Here is a 20,868-nt window from a genome sequence, read left to right on the forward strand (position 1 = left end):
CAGCCATGCGTCCCCTTCTCCTCCAACCGTGCAGTCTGGCCCAGCTCTCCTGCATTTAACCTCCCTAGCAGGAGCGGAGCAAAGGCCAACAAGGCGGCGGGATAATGAAACAGGAGTGCAGTGTGCCCGCGATAGTGCCTGCTTGCCTGGAAGTGCGTGCATGTGTGTGTGTACATGTGTTACCACGCAGCCTTGAGAAGGTGTATAAGTTAAGACATTAATGGCTTCTATAGCGCCCCGGTGAAAGTGGCAGGTCCCTAAAGAACAGACCCCATTAGTCACAGAGGCTAAGCGGATTGGGATGATTACCATCAGGTTTTACCCAGGAAACGTGCCCCCTTTTCTCTATCTTTGTTGATTTTCTTTTCTTCTTCCCGTCTTATTCTTACTCCATCTTGCTCTCAGTACTTACTCACTTCCAGTTAGTATAAGGATACAATTGCCCCTGGAGGCAATGGTGGTACAATTGATTAGAGAATTAAAAGAGAAAGTCACCAATGAACAGGTCCAGCTCTTCGACTCATCCTGTCGCCGGACAGCTTACGAGGATTGACACCGCTTGATTTTTCCCAACCGACTCCACTAATTGTTCGGCTTGCGCATTGAAACTGCAGATGGGCTTTTGGCTCCTTGTCTTCGCCGATGTCCAGACTCGATAGATTCTAGTCGTATTTGAAAATGGTAGGGGGGGGTATAGCGAAGGTGTAGATGTCTTACGGCCCCATCTGTGCCTTTTTTCATGCTTCGGTTTCCAAGTTGGCTCTTCTCACGCCGCCTCCCTAATTGTGGAAATGTAAGTCACCCAATTCAAAGAAATTACCACAAATTACCCCGAGTCAAGTCGAATAGCGGAGGGGCACGTCCTCGCTCGGGTTATTACCCTGAAACCACTTCCAAAACTCACAATCCATTCTCCCAAAGAGAGCGCCCCGCAGTGTCAAATGTTCCTGCTGGCATTTCCTCTTGGACGTTTTTAACGCTAACGAGACAAACAGACAAAAGGTATAAAAGTTCACCAGGTTTCTGACATCTTGGAGGAGCTCGTATCTCTCCTGCGATTGTTTTGAAAAGAAAAGTCCTGCGGGCTCATTTCCAGGCCATCCCTTTTTAGCTTCCAACAAAGTGTTGTCCCTTCGGAGATTGCCAGCGTGTCCTCTGTCTAATCCATGTATTGGTTATCCATTGGTCAGGACAGGACCGGTAGAACGGACTGTCAGCAAGGTTGGAGAAAATCAAAAGGAGAAAGTCCGAGCTGTACCTCCAGTCGATATTTTATTAAGCTCTATCAAGCGCTGCAGAGAGAACAGCCTGGTGTGATCAAGGTTTTTTTTTTTCTTTCTTCCCTTTGTTTTTTTTTCTTTAAAAAAACATTTTCAACCTCATTTGCGGCATTGTAACCTTTTTACGGAGCAGTTACCTCACTGTATCAACGAGGGCATCATAAATAAAAACACGACTGTACAACTTATCCAATTTAATCTCCTAATTGCATCAGAGCTTTTGGTTTTCTATCACGGCCAAGTTTTCACGAAAGGCTCCCCTCCGGGGGCAAGACTGCAGGCAGGCCCGTGGTAATATGGTTCTGCAAGCGGTCCTAACACACTCAGCCTCTATTTATCCTAATCAGTGACATCCATATAAACCAGGATTGCTTCAAATGAACCCCTTCCGCGCCCTAGAAAACGCACATTTACCAGGACCCCATTTGTCATGGGTAAATTGAGGGTCAGTAAACTTGGGCTGTATCCTCCAGTGGGGATCCGAGACATGCATCATAACGTTAGGAGAGGATGATTGGCGAAGGCGAGCTGTCACACATTTGTCAGGGGGAAGGGAACATTATTTGCTAATTTCCCAAGCTGGGCACTGACAGGGTGCTTCGTCTTCAGACCTTTGGTGACCAGCATGGTTTCCCGGCTATTAGTACAAGTCAAGTGGTTTTTTTTTCCCGCTGCCCCCCCTCCTCCCATTCTCACTGTAAAGCGGCGGTAATAAGAGGCGCGATTCGTTCGACCTCACAAGCTGGCGGGCGCACTGGTTGAAGGATTTTGGATGGAGCAGATGCCCCATGCAGCGAGCTGCTCTTGCCAGGCCTTAGTTGAGTCCAGACAGCCTTGAGGGCTGATGGATCACAAAGTTTACTCGTCAAGGTGACGCTATCGACTCCGCTGCACCAAAATCTGACAAAATGGGTATGAGGCAGTCATTCATCAACATAAGGACAAAGGGGTCGTGTGTGCTTCATTCGATAGAGGAGGGGATCAGGAAATGTCAGGCCGGTGAAGGATGGTAAAGCAAGTTGGGGCTAGGGCTGACATTGAGGACGGACATAGTCTTGATTTATTTTTTTTAAAGTAATTAAAGTGTCGGAGACATTTTTATTGCGAGTGTTTCAGAGCTAGCTACAAGCAAAATACTTTGGACAACTCCAATTAAGCCTGCTCCAGTCTGAAACTTGCTGCGGTCTTGGACAGTGCTCCAGTTTTTATCTGATGCCGTTGTGTAAATCAGGCCGATCCTTAGGACTCCTCTCCACCCTGCTGACACTTTGAAGTTCCAGATTCAGCCAGCTGATCAGATGTGGCGTTTCCGTTTCATTTCCCGTCCTGCATGGGTTGGGTTCGGAACCCCATCGGACGCCGCCCAAAGAAACGGGGTGGGGCCTAGATATGCCTCAATCAAAGGCATTCAGGAAGACGTGTAAACACAACTCTGTGGGATGGGGGGGGGCATAATTGCATTTACAATATTATTATTATAAAAGTTGACTGGAGGCGATGAACCGCTGCCACGAGAGCGGACTGAACAGGCATTTATAAAAAGTCATGGCCACAGCCAAGTGGGTTGTAACCATTTGGCACCGGCCTAGTAGCATGTGTCAAGCCGTGTTATCCAATGGCCATACCTGCCTGTCTCATTACAAGCGGGGTATTTAGCAGCGGCTCGGCGGGAGCGCGGCGGACTCCGACTGCCAAGCGAGACGGCCGTCGTTTGAAGGCCCTGTGAGCTCGCGTGGAGCGCGACAAGGTCCCGCAGAGGAAGGTCCTCGTGTCCAATTAGGGGGCTGACGTGACACGTGGCCGCACTCCCCCACTGTCAGCCAGCTTGTCAGGTAGGCTTTGAGAAGAACACTGTGGGCATTATTCCACCGCATGTTATCAGCAAGTGACCTGTGAAATCCGACTCCAGGAAATTGATTGAAAGAAGTACTTGGCCGTGTATCCCCCTCCCCCCTACCTCTTTTTAATACATCTCCGTGCGAAATGCATTGTGGGAGGAAAATGAAAGCACGGCTGTATGTTTTCTCTCACACTAAAGGATGGTATTCATTGATTTCATTTTAATTGGACACACTTTTTGTCCCCCGGTGTCGTTGGAGGTGTGTTTTGTAATGGCGCCGAGAATGGATTGTCCTCAGTAAGTCCTGGCGTCAGTCGCCTGCCACTGGAAAGACAGACAGGGTGGGTGGTGGTGGGGGTCTTGATAGACGAGGATCTTTCCCCTTCTCTTCCTCCTCCTCTTGCCCCATTTTCGGAGCGATCCACACCCAGAGGGCTTTAAAAGAACTCCACCTCCCTCCCTCCCTCCCAACCCTCCCTCCCTCCATTGCCGCATTTTGATTGAAATTCATCGGCAAGTTTATTGAGAAATGAATGAGGGAGGCAGCGTGGTATTGACTTTGGGAGGAAAACACAACTCATCTTGAATGAGGGGGAAAACGCAGTCGTAATTTAGCCGCCATCGATCGGCGCCCCGTCCATGTATTGATCTTCATTTTACAATATTAATTTGCGCTTGCAATCAGCTGTGAAGGGAAGCCATTTGATTTCTGTTGGCCGGTAATGTGCCAAAGTCGGCCGTTATCCTCAGAGAGGTGGCACGCGTACTTGAGATGTCGTTTAAGAGGATTGAACAGGTGTCTTTGGCCCTTTCTAATAATCCGAGAGAAATGAAGGCAGCGCGAATATTATGGATGTGGCAATCCGCACCGTTGCTCCCTTTTAACCGTGTTAATTACATTTGATCTGTTGCAGGAGCAATATCTGCAGCAGAGTGTAACTGTCTCGGTATTTCCATCTGTATCGGCTCAAAGTTCATGAAATTTCAATGAACATTGATCTCTCTCCATTGATTTATCTTAACTCCAGATCTTTGAAATTTTAATTTCCTGTTCATCTCGAGGCCCGCTGGAGGTGGAATCACTCAATGATAACTGGCAACAGTGGATGGAGATGATGGAGATGGTCAGTGAGGTTTGCTTTGCTTTGCGTGGGTGTGCAGTGAAGAATTCCAATTTGCTTTGCTATCAAACGCCGTTTTCATCTGCATGCCTGTTTTCCGCTCTCTCGACTCCCGCCGAGTTCCAAAAAGCACGCCGTCCGGATATCTTCTTACGCCCGGCGTCCGAAAGAGCCTATCGGGCCGGTTTTGCCGACGAGACGCGATCTAGGTTTGCTGACGCTGCTCTCGAGCCGGCCGCATCCTCTCGAACAGATGCGCAGGTGCCTCGGAGGCTTGGCTCGCGCCGTTTGACGAGTCGCAAATGCAATAACACTTGAATGAACTTCTGCCTGTGCTGTTTATCTGGCTCCCCCTTTCCAACTCCCACTCCACCTCTAATTTGTGTTAAGGGGAAAGAAAAAAAAATAACTGCTCAATGGTGTAGGAGGAGTGGAGATAAGCTCGAAGCAGTTAAGTATAATTAGCGAAAGTAATAGCTGGCAAATGGCAACAAGGCTAGGTTTTTATCTCCTGGAAAGATAGAGTTATCGTAATAAGCTGTAATGGCTGGCAGGAATGCTAGGACGCGGTGCAAGCTTCCATTCAGGCTCGTAGACTTAACAAGGAACAATTTCCCTGAAATTTACTGCTTTGCTCAAACATTTCCCCATGTTTATGTCCCGATACCGTGGGTTGAAACATGTGCTCCGTTCGACTCCATATGGAGCGTGGGCATGTCAGCGCTTTGCGTCGGCCATGTCGCGGCGGAGAGCGGCAAAGGCGATTTTTCTTTTTTTAGTACTTTGCGAAGGAAACGTCCGATCAAAACAAGATCGGGAAGTGCGCATTCCTGTCTGAGGAATTCCACTGGAGCCCGTCCACCGGGCGCTGGTCGGCATTGAAAATTGGAAGCGATACGGTCGCAGCTGCGCACCGAGTCATGCATTCCATTTCTTCACATTCTGAAACTTGATCGTGAGCTCGCAGAAGGTCAGAAAACTTTTGAACAAAACAGCATTCCTCAAAGACGCAATCATCGGAAACGTCACTTTGTTAATAATCTGCCCAATTTGACCGACGTGTTCTAATCTAATCATGGCGGGATATTAAAGTGTGGGAAAAAAAAGCGCTGTTAAACAATTACATCTCTTATCTGGAGCGACTAGCGAGGGAACAAAACAACACCGACGACGTAATTGAACAGACCGTGTAACCTGTCGAAATTTGAACAGAAGATGAGCGAGAAAATGAAAATTCTATTAGTCCATAAAGCCGCCCCTTCCCTGCGCTCTTCATCTGCTTTACAAAGTATTCAAATGCAAGTCCTGCCTTACCTCCCCGTGTCTCTTTTTCTCTAATTATCCGTGAGGTCAGTAAGCAAAATGGGGAAGAAGCCAGGAGATCAATACAAATTATCCCTGAGCAAACCAGTGCTGACAGTTTGAATTGCAGCATATGTTTACCCAAAATCAGGCAATTTATCTTAATATCAGCCGAGTAATGCAGCAGGGGTGAGAGGTCACACAATCTCTCCACCTCATAATTACCCACCTCTAAAACAGGAAAGTGGTATTGATTGGCCGCGGGCCGGGAAGCGGGCGTGACTGGAACGTGCCAGCAAAACACCCCCCCTCGCCCCACCGCCGCTAAACAATCCACCACCGCCACCACCCGTATCATAGCTCCCCCTTCTATCCTCTCCCCCCCTCCGCTTGGCTAGACTCCCCACCCAGGGAAGGATTTATGGGATGTCTGTGGAGGGTTTCATGTTTCCATGCAGCGATTGAAGGCTCTCACAGTAACCGGAAGGAGGGGTGGGACAAGATGGGCTGAGGCAATAGCCCCCCTCCCGCCTCCCCTTGACCATATTATGAAAACAGACTTTTGGTCAATGAAATCATCATATGGTAAAATTACGGCAATACGTAATTTTGTCTTTTTTAGAACTGCAATGGGGAGAACAAATACTCAGATACCCTTCGTTGCTTTTGCCAGATTTGACTATTTATTTATTTTTTTACTTCCGTTTTGAGTATTAACTGCAATTTTAAAAGACAATTAAAGCCTTAACTTTATAAAGACTTTTAAAGAATCTGTCGAAGCCTTAATTTTAGACCCACCCCCAGATTACATCCAGGTTCAAACCGTAGCCCCTCCACAAAAAAATCATAAAAATTGGTTTTGGATGCAAAACTATTCCAAAACTCGGGCGAAAAGGACAGACAAAGGAAGCGAGAGGACTACTCAGTGAGGAAGGAGGATGCTGTCACAGTGTGTGGCATTCCGAGTAAAGCCCACAATCATTATGAAAGAAAATCTTTGTACAGAAGACAAAAATCTGCGGCGCGGACGCTAGCAACGTGCAGCTACGGCATTTATTTCCCCGGCCGGCAGCGTCTAAGTGCTCAGTATATATCATCAGCGGCTCTTACAGGATTATTGACATTGTCTGTGTCTGTCTGCGCGGGTGTACATGCGGCGACTACAAAACTGTCAAGTCATCAAGTGACAGCGCCGTTTAGCGCTAATGCAAGTCTCCATCAGCTGTCACAAGCATTTGCATGAAATCAATAGCAGATGGTGCTCTGTGTCACCAATTTCATTACGCCGAGGTTGTTACAAAGATCATCTCCATGATAGATGAGAGCGTCTCGGCGGCACCGGCCGAGGCCGAGCCCGACTAGACTCCGCGGATTTCCATTCACGCTTAAGCCTTGGACGCATTCTTTAAGGACATCTGATCTCGTTCCGGCATCGTTATCATCGGTAAAGGCGCATCGCAGTGAGCTGAGGTCCGCGCGCTGTTCCGAGCGTGTTCCCAGCATGCCTGGCGGCTGGGAGCGGGCCCCAGCTGAGGCGGAGGACAGGAGAGCGTGATGTATCACCCCGAGAGCGCCCACTGACAGCCTCTGATGATGGATGGCCTGATTATGGAGTGCTTTTTACACATACACAATTTACATCACACTGAGCGGCGGGGTCCGGCGGGGCCGCGTACGGGCAGGTGCGCGTGCGTGCACAAACACGCGGACAAGAATGAGGTTGGAAATAACAAAGGAAAGCTTGCAAATTCCCGGCTACTGCCTTGTCATGTACGATCAATACCACCAATCAATCCTTTATTAAGGGGGAAGACGGCGTTTGTCCACTCGGTGAGACGGGGGCCATTTTGTCGCTTTGGGTACGCATGATGAGCTGCCAAATTAGATTTCCAGCAGTGTATGTTACTCAGGTGAGCTGAGAAAATGAGGCCGCGTACGACTGTACTCTCGTCGCTACGCTAGTTCCTCGCTATCGATTAGCTCCCCTGCATCGGCTATGCTTGAACACATAATTGCTGCATTTGATCACGCTCGAGCTGGCAATTACTGTAGCCGGGTTTCTGGAGCGCAAAGGTACGGTGTTGTGTATTTAGATTGGGGGCGGGGCGACAAAAGGAAGCGAGAGCTGTTCTTGGCGTGCTTTCCCTTTTCCGTGGCAGCAATTTTAGCGAGGTGTGCGGCGTCAATGTCGAAATGACATGCTGAGTAATGAGCGATGGGCCAAATTAGAGGCTGAACAATGAATAGAGGCAGACACTTCTTATTAGTCTCCATAGAAAGTCATTGATTTATGAAGCGCCTCGCTCGGCCGACTTACTCTCCTGAAAATGATATCTACATTGAGAAGTGATGTTCTCTATTAAGTCATTCCTTCCCCCTTTTGCACCGCTCGCTTCTCTCCCCGATTTAACTCCCCCGCCCCTCCCCTTCTCGCCCGGTACTGCCTGGTAGTGTACACATGATTGTTTAGAACCAGGCGGCGCTGTGAGGAAGCCTTCAATTACCCATTAGGACTGTCAGACATAAAGCGATTCCGCTCTCACCAAAGTCTTGGTTATGATTCATTTACTTTGTGCCCTTGATTCATCGCCCAATATGCCCGGCGCTCCAGATTACTATTTGAGGGGTGGGGAAGATTGATGGCTCCGTGGGATCCGCCGCCGTATTTCACGGGTGCTCTGTTGCGGTACAGTCGGTGGCCAAGTGTGAGATGACAGCGGCTTACACTAGATCAATGTGTGGACAGCCTTTCAGAGATTATTAAAACTCTGTTAGATTAAAAGAGGCCCGCTATGTAGTTTAGCTAGAGTCAATATTCTACAGTAGATGAAAAAAAAAAAAAATGTAGGTCATCACGGCTGTTAATGGAATAACACTTGTGTCATTTTCCTTTGCCACCCATGAAGATGCCGCTGCTTTTTTTTCTCCCCTTTTCATGAACCGATTTGACGCCCCTGAGGTTTTGTCGAAATTAGCCATTCCGAAATGACTTTTGTACTGTAAACGCTAACAGATTGCTCAATTACTTTCTTCCTGTCTGTGCAAAGAAAAAACCCCCAAAACGGGCCCGCCGCTAACGCTCTTCTCCTCTCCCGCGCAGCCCTCAACGAGCCCACCATCGACTACGGTTTCCAGAGGCTGCAGAAGGTCATCCCCAGACACCCCGGCGACCCCGAAAGGTTACCCAAGGTCAGTCCGCCGACTCGACATAAAAAAAAACTGCTTTACGAGAATTCGGTGCGGTGAACGGGAGAATGAAAACAAAGCAACATTAGCGAGGACACGCGGTGCTTTAGACGGAACAGCTTTGCCTCGCATATGTGGCTTAGCCACTAGCCAGCGTGGTAATTGCGTTGGTTTAGTGCGAGGAGAGAGGCGTAAACTCTCTGTGCGGTAAAATAGCTCAATCAGGCGTTTTCCTCTCCAGTAGTCTGTGGAGATGGTAATCTGGTCAGAAACGACGTCTGCGCCCTCATTACCCCGCTCATGTTTTCCTTTCATTTTCTGCAGCTCGATTTGGTTTAATCTTTTGTTTACAGAACCCTGTGCCGTAAACCCCCTCGTCTTAGCGCCGCTAATAGACAAAGACCGCGTGTTATTATGCCGCGGCTTTCTTATTGTTTTCTTTTGAACCCGAGCGAAACGGTTGAAAGCCGCGTCAAGTTCCGCGACGCTCTCGCAGAAACGGATCGCGCTATCGACGGCAGGAAGATCGTTCTCCCGCTGAGAAGAAACTCTTTGATACTTTTTTTCCCTTTCTCCTTCCCCCCGTCTTTGATTCTCTCGCTCCTTCCATTTCCTATTGATAAAATCTATCTCTGAGCTGGCACTAATTGCTACCATGCCGGTAACCATTTGGGTGACTGACGTTCCAAATGTGTCAAGTGTAATAATATGACTGATTAGTCTATTCAAAGTAGCGGCGGCCACCTTGGAGTTTTAATAAGAGCGTAAAACCTTTGAAGACCTTATCTATTAAATCCCAGCATGCAACACAGCAATATCATTAACGTCCAACGGCCAATTTAATAAAGACCCGACCGCGCGGTGGCTCGAGACGTTTGACCGAGGCGCCGCCGAGAAGTCGAGCATCGCGGCTAGCCCTCGCTCGCCTATATGAAGTGTTTCAATTAGACCCCGGTCCCCGCGGAGCCGGGACGCAACACCTTGACATGAAATGTGACTCTAATTTTAGCTAGTAAACCCCGACCATAAGCTAAAGCACCTTTAATATCCACTTTCTCCAACACGGCGGCCATTCCCGGTCAATGCGGCTGCACTATTTCGATTCTATAAAGTCACAGTGTCTTTGCAGCAAACAAAAAAAAAAAAAAAAAAAAAAAAAAAAAAGACAGGCGCATTGTTAAACACAGCTTTATTACGGAGAAAGCAGACTTCTTTCCATGAATACAAAGTGTTGTTGGCAGTGAGACAGCTCTTGACACCGGACCCGAGATTAGTTTCCTGGGCGCGTGTATACTTAATATAGCCCCCGCTCTGCCAGCCTTTGCATGAAACAATCACAGAGTGAGATGAAACCCTGCACTTCCAATAAACAACATAAATATTTGATTTGCTCTCTAATGGACCCAAATATGGGGTTCAGGGGGCATGTAAATGATCCCGCCGAGTGATTCGTCATTGTTAAGCTTGCCATCCCGGGGTCAGCGCTGAGGGTCAAAAAGCACATTCCCAATAAAAGAGCCGGCGGCGGCCGCGGGGCGCCGGCGTGTACGTTCCGAATGAGATCAGAAACGGCATATAGAGAGCGGCCATTACCGGGTGCAGGTGAGCTAAAGGGGGGGGACTCTATAAAAAGGAGATAAAGCTAGAGGACGCAGGGCGTGCATTAGCAGAAAGGCAAATCGACACCCGGCCCACTCGCCGCCCCGCCCCGCCCATGACTTCACCCTCCAGTTGATAATATTACTGCGCTATTGATTTCCACCAGCCTTCTCCCTGGGACCAGTAAGACACGTGGTAATTGTAAGGAGACAGAAAGCCAATATGGGAGTGCTCATGGATAGCGAGGGATGCACGCTAATATTGTTGCTACACAGAGAAAAAAAAAACATGGAGGGAGAGTGGTGGTGGGAGGAGGAGAGGGAGGGGGGGGGGAGCTGCCTCTGATTGAAGTTTACCTCGTAATTCTAAGACAACATCGTAGATGACAGTCTGACCCTGTGGGAGTGCAGATATAAAAATTCAATGCAAAGTCCAGGGTGAATATGAAAGTAATAAGTGTGAGCAGTCAAGTGATGAGAAAGGAGATTGGTTTGCGGGCATTGCGTTAAGTGAAGAGAGACTTTGGAATTCACCCCCCCCCCCCTCGTTTTTTTCCCTCCCGTTCTTAAGATCTTGTTATAAAACAATTTTCTGTTCATAATATAAAAAAGACAATTTATAATACCATTTTGTGCCCTCTGGCAGTAATGGACAAATAGACTGGATATCACATTATATCACACTCAATTTCTCTCTTCTGTAACAAATTAGATTCATTATGAAATTAAAAGTGGAAACTCAATATTGTTTTATTATTAAGCTGATTGCTTTGGCTTCTTTACTTTCCCCCCCAAAATGAGCATAAGCCCATTCTTTTCCGATTGCCGGCGTAATCCGCCAGGAGAAAATATTACAAATGTGCTCATGTCAAGCAATTACCCATGTATTTAAATGAATCTCTCTTCCTGTGCTCTTTGAAGTACCTTCATCTAATGGCCCCATGCTTCTAAATGCATTCATTACCTCGGGCTAGAGCTAACAGAGTAATTGCCTTACACTTTTATAATGGCATTAGCACTCGCAGCTACATAACCTAGGCCCTCTTTTATTAACTGCCATCATATAAATACAACATCCGTGTTAATCTAGCGCTCCAAGAATCACATTCGGCCCGCTTGCTTGAGACCCCCCACTTTCCCGCTTGTTTTATGACAAGGCGTCATTTGTTACGACTTCCCCGCCGAAAGCGGCGTCTAAATCTCGGGTGATCTGTCACGCCAGCGAGAGAACGAGCGAGCGAGCGAGCGGCTCCCCTCGTTGAAACAGTTGTCGAACACGAGACCTTTTATGCAAAGCGAGGCGGCGAACGGCGCAAAATCGGTCACGCGTTTGTCGGCGAACAAAAGGAATCATTTGAGGCCTTTAATTGTTTCAATTTAGCATGGCGTGTTCTGATATGTCTCCATGACATGAAAGCCAATTACACTTATTCTGGAGTAGCATTCAGATTTACATGGAAATGCCCCCAGAACACTATTCGCCGCTAATCGTATTCACAGCGTGAGCCGATCCGCATGAAGGCGTCTCGTCGGGAAGACAACAAACTTGCTCCTTGATTGGGTGCGGCGCTTCTCATCATCCTCGGATATGACCGGGCCGCCACTTAAGCGTAGCCCCGCCGGTCGGCTCGGTTAGTTAAGACGCCGCGCGGTAAACGACAGATTAAGGATGAGAGGCAATATCGCTTCCTCTCCTCCTCCTCCTCCATTTTTTTTTTTTTTTATTTCCTCCTCCCAAGCTGTCCTTATGTCACTGCCGCAAAAGTGCCATATGGACAAGGAGCGAGAGGACGTTTTACAGGGAATGAAACATGGCTCGCCTACGAGACGCTCTTAATTGCTTTAATTGTTGCTTAAAATTGAGAGCCATGTCGGAGAGCTTGAAATATGATGGAATAGATTATTGGTAATTATTAAGCGCAGACAAAAAGAGAAGGAAAGCCACTTTATCTCACTCAGCGAGCGCGGGAGAAATCTGTTCTGCCTGATGAGAACACATCAAGACAGCTGGTCCTCTCATTTAGCCTACCTGCCTCACGACAAGCGTAATTCTTTATTTGTATGCAAACTAGATGCATGCCACGTTGAGCATACACACCAATTTCAGAGGTAAATGCCCATTCTAAGAACCACCCATCCGGTAACTTGGGGCTGGATTAAGCGATATGTTTCTATAAGAAAGGGCGGCGGGCAGGCGGGCGGACGCTGGAAGTGGCTTCCACAGCGATTCATCTTGATAAATCAAGGGCGCTACGCGAGATATGCTCCTCTGGATGAAAGGAACCGTAAACACACGCTCGCTCGCTACGCCGCGCCTGGCCAACGCGGGCCGAGGCGTCGGAGGCCCGTCGTTTGAAGGCACCCGGCTTGTGTTTACATTCATTTACGGCAGCTGCCGTCTTAATCCCGCACGGCTATTGCCAAGCGATGGAACACTTCAGACAAATTACCGAGGCCCGCGAAAGAAAACACAGTGAATGTGGGAAGACAACAAGCGCCATCTGAGATGTTGCTGCTGACAGATTTGCATTGCTTTTAAGCGGGCTTCTAAGAGCCCGGTCAACAAATCTCCGCTTTTTTTTTTTACAGCAGGTGACAACAAGCGTGTCTTTTCCACAAACCGCCCCTCCCGCCACTCGCCTTTGTCGCGCCCGATGCACTCGAAAAAGGGACAAGAGGGTTTTGCTTTCCGGCATATTGCCTCGCTCGTATTATAAAAGCAAAGAGAGCAGTCTGCTTTGCTTGAGAGGGATTTAATTGTAAGTGGCAAATTCAAAGGGAAGATAAAGACGCGACAAGCGGGCCAAACCCCGCCACCTAGCCCGCAGCTCGGAAGAGAGCGACGGGATCCGGGGCCAACTCATTTTCCGTGTTAAGAGCCAAAGCAACACGGCTAATCCGCATTGTCGAGCCGGGGCGAGCGTGCAGACATGGATAAGACCACATCCTGAGCATCCGTGTCCCCAAGGCACGGGCACCCAGCTCCTGCTGGATGGGAAGTCATTTGTGAAGTCCTTTGCAAGCAGCCAGTCAAAGAGGTTAATTGAAAAATTCCTTAATGTCATTACAACAGAACTAGATTAACCCACAGCTAATTCACTTTATTGTTCTGAGGAGAGGGGCCTCCACGCTGAACTCTGGAAGCCCGGAATCAGGCGTGAGGTGTTGTTTTTAAAGGACTATGCCGGTTTAATTAAGATAGGGAACATTATTCACCGCTCTGCATGCATGGAAGGAGTAAAGTAGTGTTTAAATGAAGGCGCGGTGCCTCTTAAAACAGCAGCGCTCCTCATTTTCGGCAGGCAGGAAAACCCGCTCGGTGGCCAGCTCGGTGCTCGAAATAAGCGGATTCGCACGGCAGCTTGAGGGTCCAAATTGATATTTTGCGACAAATTGAAGAATAAAAGGAGGCTTTAAACCAAGAGAACCAGCAGAAAAAGAACCACTAAAGAAAGCTTCACTGGGTAGTCTGAGGTAAAGGATTAGCTCTTTGCGCTATTTATGCTAAAGTGGCTAGCTAGCAACCGTTTCGGCGAGTTACTAGTACGCCTAAACACGCAGCAAAGTCGCTCTTGAGTGAGTAATCATCGCACGACGGTGAATAAGCCACGTTTGACAACGATCACGCTCATGAAAGGAAAAGAGAGCGATGGTAAATGCGAAGCTAACCGAAGAACAACGCGGATTGCTTGGATGACACGAAGTTGAAAAACAAAATGGCAGCACAACGTATGAAAAATATTTCAAGTCTCGCCTGCCCTTGTAACATTTCCGATATCCTTCATTACTGCGTGGAATCTGAGCATTTTCTTTGCCTTTCTTCCTTCATCAGGAGGTGTTACTGAAGCGGGCGGCTGACCTCGTCGAGGCCCTGTACGGGATGCCCCACAACAATCAGGTCTGCACCCGCACACCCGTGCGCTTAAATAAATGAGAAATTTACCGAGAGCATCACCATAGGGGATTTCCGCACCACTATATCTGGAGCGAGATGCGAGCTCGACCATATAGCCGCAAAGCAGGCATCAAAGCGGTGGCGCAGCTTTAAAAAAGGAAACTCAAAAACCTTTGCCTTCCCTCGCCGCGCTTCTCAGGAGATCATTCTGAAGAGGGCAGCTGACATCGCCGAGGCCCTGTACAGCGTTCCCCGCAACCACAACCAGATCCCCTCTCTCGCCAACACAGCCTCCCACGGCATGATGGGAGTTAACTCCTTCAGCAGCCAGCTAGCAGTCAACGTGTCTGAGTCACAAGGGAACGACCAAGGTATGCGAATGCGCCACTCGCGGCTGAAAAAGGTTCCGCGGCAGGCAAATGCCGACTCCTTTCTTTTCTCCGCTCATTAAAAAGATAAAATGGATCGAAATCCACAATTTTGAGTAACTGCTCCGACTCCAGAATATAGGCCGTTAAAGGCCCTCTCATTAAGTTCCAACCTCTGTTCTTATTAAAGTGCCATCTGCAGTATGAGCGGATATAAAAAAATATATAATTTTGATTGCAGCTGTAAATTTCATCGGACAATGAACAAACCGTCCTTTTGTTTCTACCCCGCCCACCTCTTGGTCGTTACACAGTGGGTTACAGCCGGAACACCAGCAGCGTGTCCCCCCGGGGCTACATCTCCAGCAGCACCCCGCAACAGTCGAGCTACAACACCGTCAGCAACAGCATGAACGGCTACGGCAATGCCGGCATGAACCTGGGCGTGCCAAGCTCCCCGGGGTTCCTCAACGGATCCTCTGCCAACTCCCCATATGGAAGTGAGTAGGCTTGCCGTGGTGGCGCTAAACTGCCGCTGATTGAATTCCAGGTCCCGCGTTCGGTTTTGCTTCAATGAATCATTGGCGACGGGGGTTAGAACGTTGCTGCTACTGCTAATGTATTGCTACCCCTGCGGCGGCTCGCTCCAAGTGCTTCTCGGAATACACGTAATGAAGATTAAGATGCTTTTTTTTTTTATTATTGATTTCTACGTGATATGCAATGGGCGAAATTGGATGGTTGGTAGGTTTACAGTTGGATCATTCAACTGTGAGTTCCTACGCAAGTCTCGGGAGTCAAATCTCGGGACCTTCAGCCACAAGCTGCGTTCTTCAACCGCTAAACCACAGTTGGCGCATAATTAAGTCAAGTGAGGAAGCCATGTTTGTTTTGTTATGGATTACACAAAATACGGTTTTCCATGAAATTCTGTGTGGCGTTAACCGACCAACTGGATTTTTCTTTTTTTTGCTGCTTTACTGTATTTTTTGGAATAGGGTCTGGTTTTGGGAAGTTCGCATATAATGGGCATGCTAGCTGGCTTATAAGGCAAATGATTGCACATTAACAAAACAAAAACAATGCAGCAAATGTGTTTTACTTTATTCAACTTGAATTCGACATCGGTACTAAAAATGCACCTGATTATAAGGCGCACTGCGGATCTTGGAGAAAATAAAACAAATTTAAGTGTAATAACCCAAATCAACTACGTTCGCAAGGTAAGTATTACTCTTGTTATTCCAAATTTGTTCTGCCGGACAAGTTGTGGATGGTTGGAGCCTGTAAGTACTGATCCTGTCCCCCCCTCCAACTCCCTGACCCGACCCCCCCCAAAGTAACACTCGCCCAGCCTTACCTCAACTGCCCTCTGCCTCTCTAAGCACTACTCACAGCACGTTCTCACTCTCACCCGCCCTCCCGCAATCTCTCCCTCCCTGTCGTCTCCGCAGTTAAACAAAAGAGCGCCTTCGCCCCCGTGGTCCGACCCCAGGCCTCCCCACCCCCCTCCTGCACCAGCGCCAACGGCAACGGACTGCAAGGTGAGCCCCCCTCACCCCCTCATCCTTTCCCTACGGACTACTGGTCAGATACTGCTGCTCAGGCCTCTGTCCGGTTTGGTGAGGGATTAATCATTACACATATATGCATTTTGACAGGCCAATTTACACATCACACTCACTTGCATACACGCACACACGCACGCACACACACACACAACTGACTCATCTCACACGTGGGGACCCGACTCAAACCCTCGCCGTCCTTCGCTAAGGACGATCCCCGCCGCCGTCAAAGACGCTCGGCAGAATTGTTTTCGGTAATTATGTTTATTAGGTTTGCGAGGGAGCGCGCGTCACCGCCGACGTGATTGGTTTGAAAACAAGCAAAGCTGTCGCGTGCGCGCCCCAAGATTAATAACATTGGGCTTAATGAAGTGGGAAATTAAAGTTCATCTCGCAACACGTTCATACTTATTAATACATGTTGTGCAGAAATTAATGAGCAATGCCTCGCCATCATCTGCGCTGGCAAACTTAAAAACATTCCAAGCATGACTCTACAAATACACTCCCAGCAACGTAATCATATATCATTCCCGGCACTTTGGTACTCGCCTAATTGTTAAAACGTGTAAAAAGTGCCGCGTAGATAAACTCCGGTCGCTAATGAAGCCCCGAGCAGATGGTCGGGCTCCGATCTACGGAAAGCTACCTTTGATCGCGGCTAATCTTTCTCGGAGCGCCTCGACCCGCATCGAGAGGAACGTCGGGGCGACGGCGCCGCTTGGTTTCCCCGGAGCGTCGGTCGCTGTTTGCTGTCGCCCCGAATGCCCGAGTAGAAATATCACACGTTAAGCAAGGCCGGCGTGCTGGGGGCTGAAATGTCAGAGCAGGAGGGAGCTTAACAAAGTCTCGCCCACTAGGAGGGCGCGCAGCTGCAGGCAAACACTCGCAGCGGTGGCGAACACACACACACACACGCACACACACTTAGAAGCACGATTTCATTGCATTTATTTCCAAAACTATTTGAGGCTTGGTAGACTAATCACCTCTTTCTTCTTTTTCTCAGCCATGTCCGGCCTCGTCGTCCCACCAATGTAAATGCACTTTCGTCATCTCAAGCACCAGTCTACCACTTTCACAGGACACGCCCCCCCCAACCCGCCCCTTGGGCACACAACAGCAAAAAAAAAAAAAAATGTAAAAAAAAAAAAAATAGGCGCTCGTGCCATGTATAGTCAACTGCTTGTTCCGAATCTTTACGAAATGACTTTAACAACCCCGCAGAAGAAAAAGGATCCGGCGAGGAACCGTATTTTTTTTCTTTTACCGTGGGACGTTTGTTTTGTTTTTGTTTGTTTCCCCGCCCCCTCATTGCATCACCCTTGACCCTGGAGGACACAGGTTTATTTTGTATACCTGTCGGCTCGCGCTTCGGCCTCGGATCCGTCCGATCGACCACACACTCAATACTGGAAGGGACTCTGTGGACTCACCGTTGTACAGTAAAAACACTGATGTACAGTACATTTGCCAATGAACTTGTTTGCCTCAGAAAATTCTTTTTTTTTTTTCTCTTCCTGTTCCGACTCTTTTAATAGATCCACACACAAGAGTTGTGCGTCTTTATAATGTGACTTTTTTTGTATTTTTAAATGTGAGGAAAAAAAAAACATACACACAGGGGGCCAAGACAGTTTCAACTGGAAATTATAAGAGATATATAATGTAGTTAATTGATCATAAAATTACAAGGGAGGGAGGGGTGGGGGGCGGTGAAGTTGTACCATGTTTCATTCCTGCATTTTAACTTAAATTTTGTAATTTATTGTAGCTAGAAAAAAAAAATCATCTTCAAATGGTTAAAAAAATTCCTCTTTGACTCAACAAGCACACTGATGTGTACAAAACACTGCTCTGTTGATGAATATGATGTACTTCCATGTCTAGAGCTTCCTTTTAAGCAAGTGTGTTTTGCCATGTTTTTCAACTTTTTTGCTAGCACTGTATATTAATGCATTCCTAGGCTACTGTGAAGTCTGTTTCTTGTTGATGAGGAGCAGTCTCTCCCTTCTATAGCTCCAACTCCCTTATGTGTTTTATATGTGGTTAAAAAAAAAATGGTAGACTATTGTGATATTGCCAAACTTGTGCTAAATATTTATACATCTGTCTTTTTCATGTTCTTTTAGATCAACACACAAAAAAAAGTCAAAAAAAAGAAAAAAAAGTTGAAAAAAAAAACCCAAACGCAAATCCATTGAGAATGTAGGCGTAAAGTAGTTCATTGTCATATTTCTGTTCCAACACACACTTGGCTCACTGAGGGAAATTTTGTAACATATCAACTATAAATAATGTATTTATCTCTGAAATTTTGTATATTGCTTTTCATTCTGTATGTATTAATCGTCATTGCCCTTAATATAGTGATGCAGCACAGATAATTCAGCCAAGAACTGTTGCCTTCATTTGTTTCCTTTTTTTGTATTTGCTGAAATGCAATGTGCATATATTTCACGTGTATCCTCAAAAACTTGCGTTACTCCGCCGACTCTATCGTCCTTTTTTTTCTTTCTTTTTTTTTTTTTTTTTTTAAAGGGGAAGTCAAACTTCATTGTTTATTTTTATATTGATTTTAAATTATCTATACAGACCATTTTGGAGAAAACTTTGTTGGTTGTATTGTCAAATAAATTGTTTGTGACCCATATGATAGTTGTTAAGATCCAATAGAGACTAAAGTGCATGAGGGACAACCTTGGAGATAAAAAGCAAAAACAGGCAAAAAAAAAAAAAAAAAGCAAACAAAAGAAAAATAACAGGCTCCATTTGTGGTTGTATTATTTTCTGTTTTGTAGAATGTAAAGAAGTCATTTTTACTCACCACTTATGACTGCCACATAGCTTACACGTGTTTACAGGGGAGAAACATTAAAAATGTCAACATTTGGAATGGAAACATGATGTTTTATTAAAAATTTCCAGTAAAAAGAAAAGGAAAGAAAAACACGCACACTTAGCCCCTACACTTTTTGAGGCTGAGCGACCACCACTGAAACAATGTGTGGAATCTCAGCCAAAAAAAAAAAAAACTCCTACTCACTGACATTGTCAGCTCCTCCTGCTGCTTCAAAGCTCCATTGTAGTCATTCATAAACAACAACGGCTTTTTATTCAAAGCACCCCAAATGGGGCTCATTGAAATCCCTCATTTCATTGCATTAAGCCACCTCGTTAATAAAGAATCGATACATTGAAAGCGCAAGGTTATCCTTTGTCTATAAGAGCCGCTATCGTTTTGAACCCCTTTCGAGTTGAGAGGCGGGGGGGACACCACTGTGAAATCTATACTCATCAAGTGGGTCAAACAGAAGGAGACGAGTGTTTAGGGGAGGGGAGGGGGGGGGGGAGTTTTCCCTAAAAACAAGAGCGCATCTTATCTGGCGTCCTAAGCGTGCAGCGAGAAGCAGGTCACAAAATGTCAATTTCCCATCAAGGCAACATTGTCCGCCGCCACCTCTCCTTTTAATGCACAATTAAGCGGCGGCAACCTGAGTGCCAATCAGCATATCGCAGCTTATTATGTCAAGGCGGCGTGCGCGGCCGACGCTGCGCAGATAGTCGGGGAGGTGCTGATAGCGCAAAAAAAAAGGGACAGACGCCCTCAAAAGAGCAATTTAATTTTCAGCTGCGATCGCCTCCTAGCCTCAAATCATTCCCTCGATAATCCAAAGTGTCTGATAACAATAGCAGCCTGACATTGCATTATCTGTTTCGGATACCGATGGCTTTGCTTACCTACCGCTTTCCTCTCTATTATTCATGACCAAAATCTTGCTCGGCCAGGAAAATGCACAAACTGTACATTTAGCGGAGGGGGGGGGGGGGGGGGGGGGGGGGGAGCGTGGCTGTAAATTAAAGCCCGGCCACGGCGGGAACAATAGTGGAAAAAGGGAGGAGGCCAAAAAAAAAGAAAACCCCCAGACAAGTTGCAAGGGTGAAAGTACAATCAAAAATGACATGTTTGCTCAGTTGTTGCCAATTTTAAGCGCTCGCAGGCAAGGCTGGAGGTGCACTCGATTGTCTCAGCAGGTTTCCTCTCCGTGTCCGGCGAGCCGGGCCGGGCCACGCCACTCAATCATTCTGAGAGCCTCTTTATTGGAGAACTCTAATGGCCACCCTCCGCCACGCTCTTAATGTGTGCATTAAATATTTATAAATCCTGGGTCAATAATGCCCCATAACCAGAGCCCCCTTCCCCGCCCGGCGTAGCGTGCGGCCTCCCTCCCTCCGTCGGCGAAAGGTGAAGGGGTCACGCAATCAAAAGGGAGCGCGGCTCGCCGTACGTTGGCCGCTCTTATCAAGATCGGCCTCAGTCGTGCTTATCTGTCAAAGGAGAGAAATATTGAAAGCAATATCGATCTTAACTCGGTTTGCCGAGGGGCCGCGCTTCAAACGTCTGCTCGTGGATTGTTATATTTAAAAAGAAAAAAAAAAGTTTAGAATTTGTAATTTGGAATATGGAACAACAGCCAGCGCGGCGGCAGATTTATCCGAGCCGATCCGCGACTATAAATATTTCTTCATTAGCGGGGGCGGGTTAAACGCGGTTTCTCGGCGGGTGACTCGGCCGCTTTCGGTGACCGTCGGCGGGGTGAAAGATTGCGCTCTGGAGATAGCGCGTGCAACAAAAGGGCGGCCGGACAATGAGCCAGTCGATGGAGAGCGCCGGGGTGAAAAGAACCACAAAGAACCGTGCATGCTGGG

The 20,868-nt window shown here is 47.5% G+C and overlaps 2 protein-coding genes across 10 annotated transcripts in view; one reads left to right on the forward strand and one right to left on the reverse strand.

Annotated features, from left to right (window-relative positions):
* Positions 1–19,060, forward strand: part of ebf3b (EBF transcription factor 3b) — a 73,318-nt gene extending 54,258 nt beyond the window's left edge. For 4 of the 8 annotated variants that reach the window (XM_088385464.1, XM_088385465.1, XM_088385466.1 and 1 more), the window contains exons 11-16: positions 8,644–8,732; positions 14,160–14,225; positions 14,422–14,593; positions 14,905–15,090; positions 16,045–16,212; positions 17,168–19,060. In XM_088385464.1, coding sequence (XP_088241590.1) covers positions 8,644–8,732; positions 14,160–14,225; positions 14,422–14,593; positions 14,905–15,090; positions 16,045–16,212; positions 17,168–17,199 — 713 coding nt within the window. In that variant the 3' untranslated portion in view covers positions 17,200–19,060. The remainder of the gene's footprint in view (positions 1–8,643; positions 8,733–14,159; positions 14,226–14,421; positions 14,594–14,904; positions 15,091–16,044; positions 16,213–17,167) is intronic. The other 4 variants (XM_088385468.1, XM_088385472.1, XM_088385469.1 and 1 more) reach the window with 1 other exon arrangement.
* Positions 1–20,868, reverse strand: part of mgmt (O-6-methylguanine-DNA methyltransferase) — a 159,789-nt gene that overhangs the window by 47,349 nt on the left and 91,572 nt on the right. The gene's annotated exons all lie outside the window — the stretch shown is intronic.

The sequence above is a fragment of the Syngnathus floridae genome, chromosome 9, assembly GCF_059516105.1.
Source record: "Syngnathus floridae isolate MCC-2025c chromosome 9, RoL_Sflo_1.0, whole genome shotgun sequence".
NCBI classification, from domain to species: Eukaryota; Metazoa; Chordata; class Actinopteri; order Syngnathiformes; family Syngnathidae; genus Syngnathus; species Syngnathus floridae.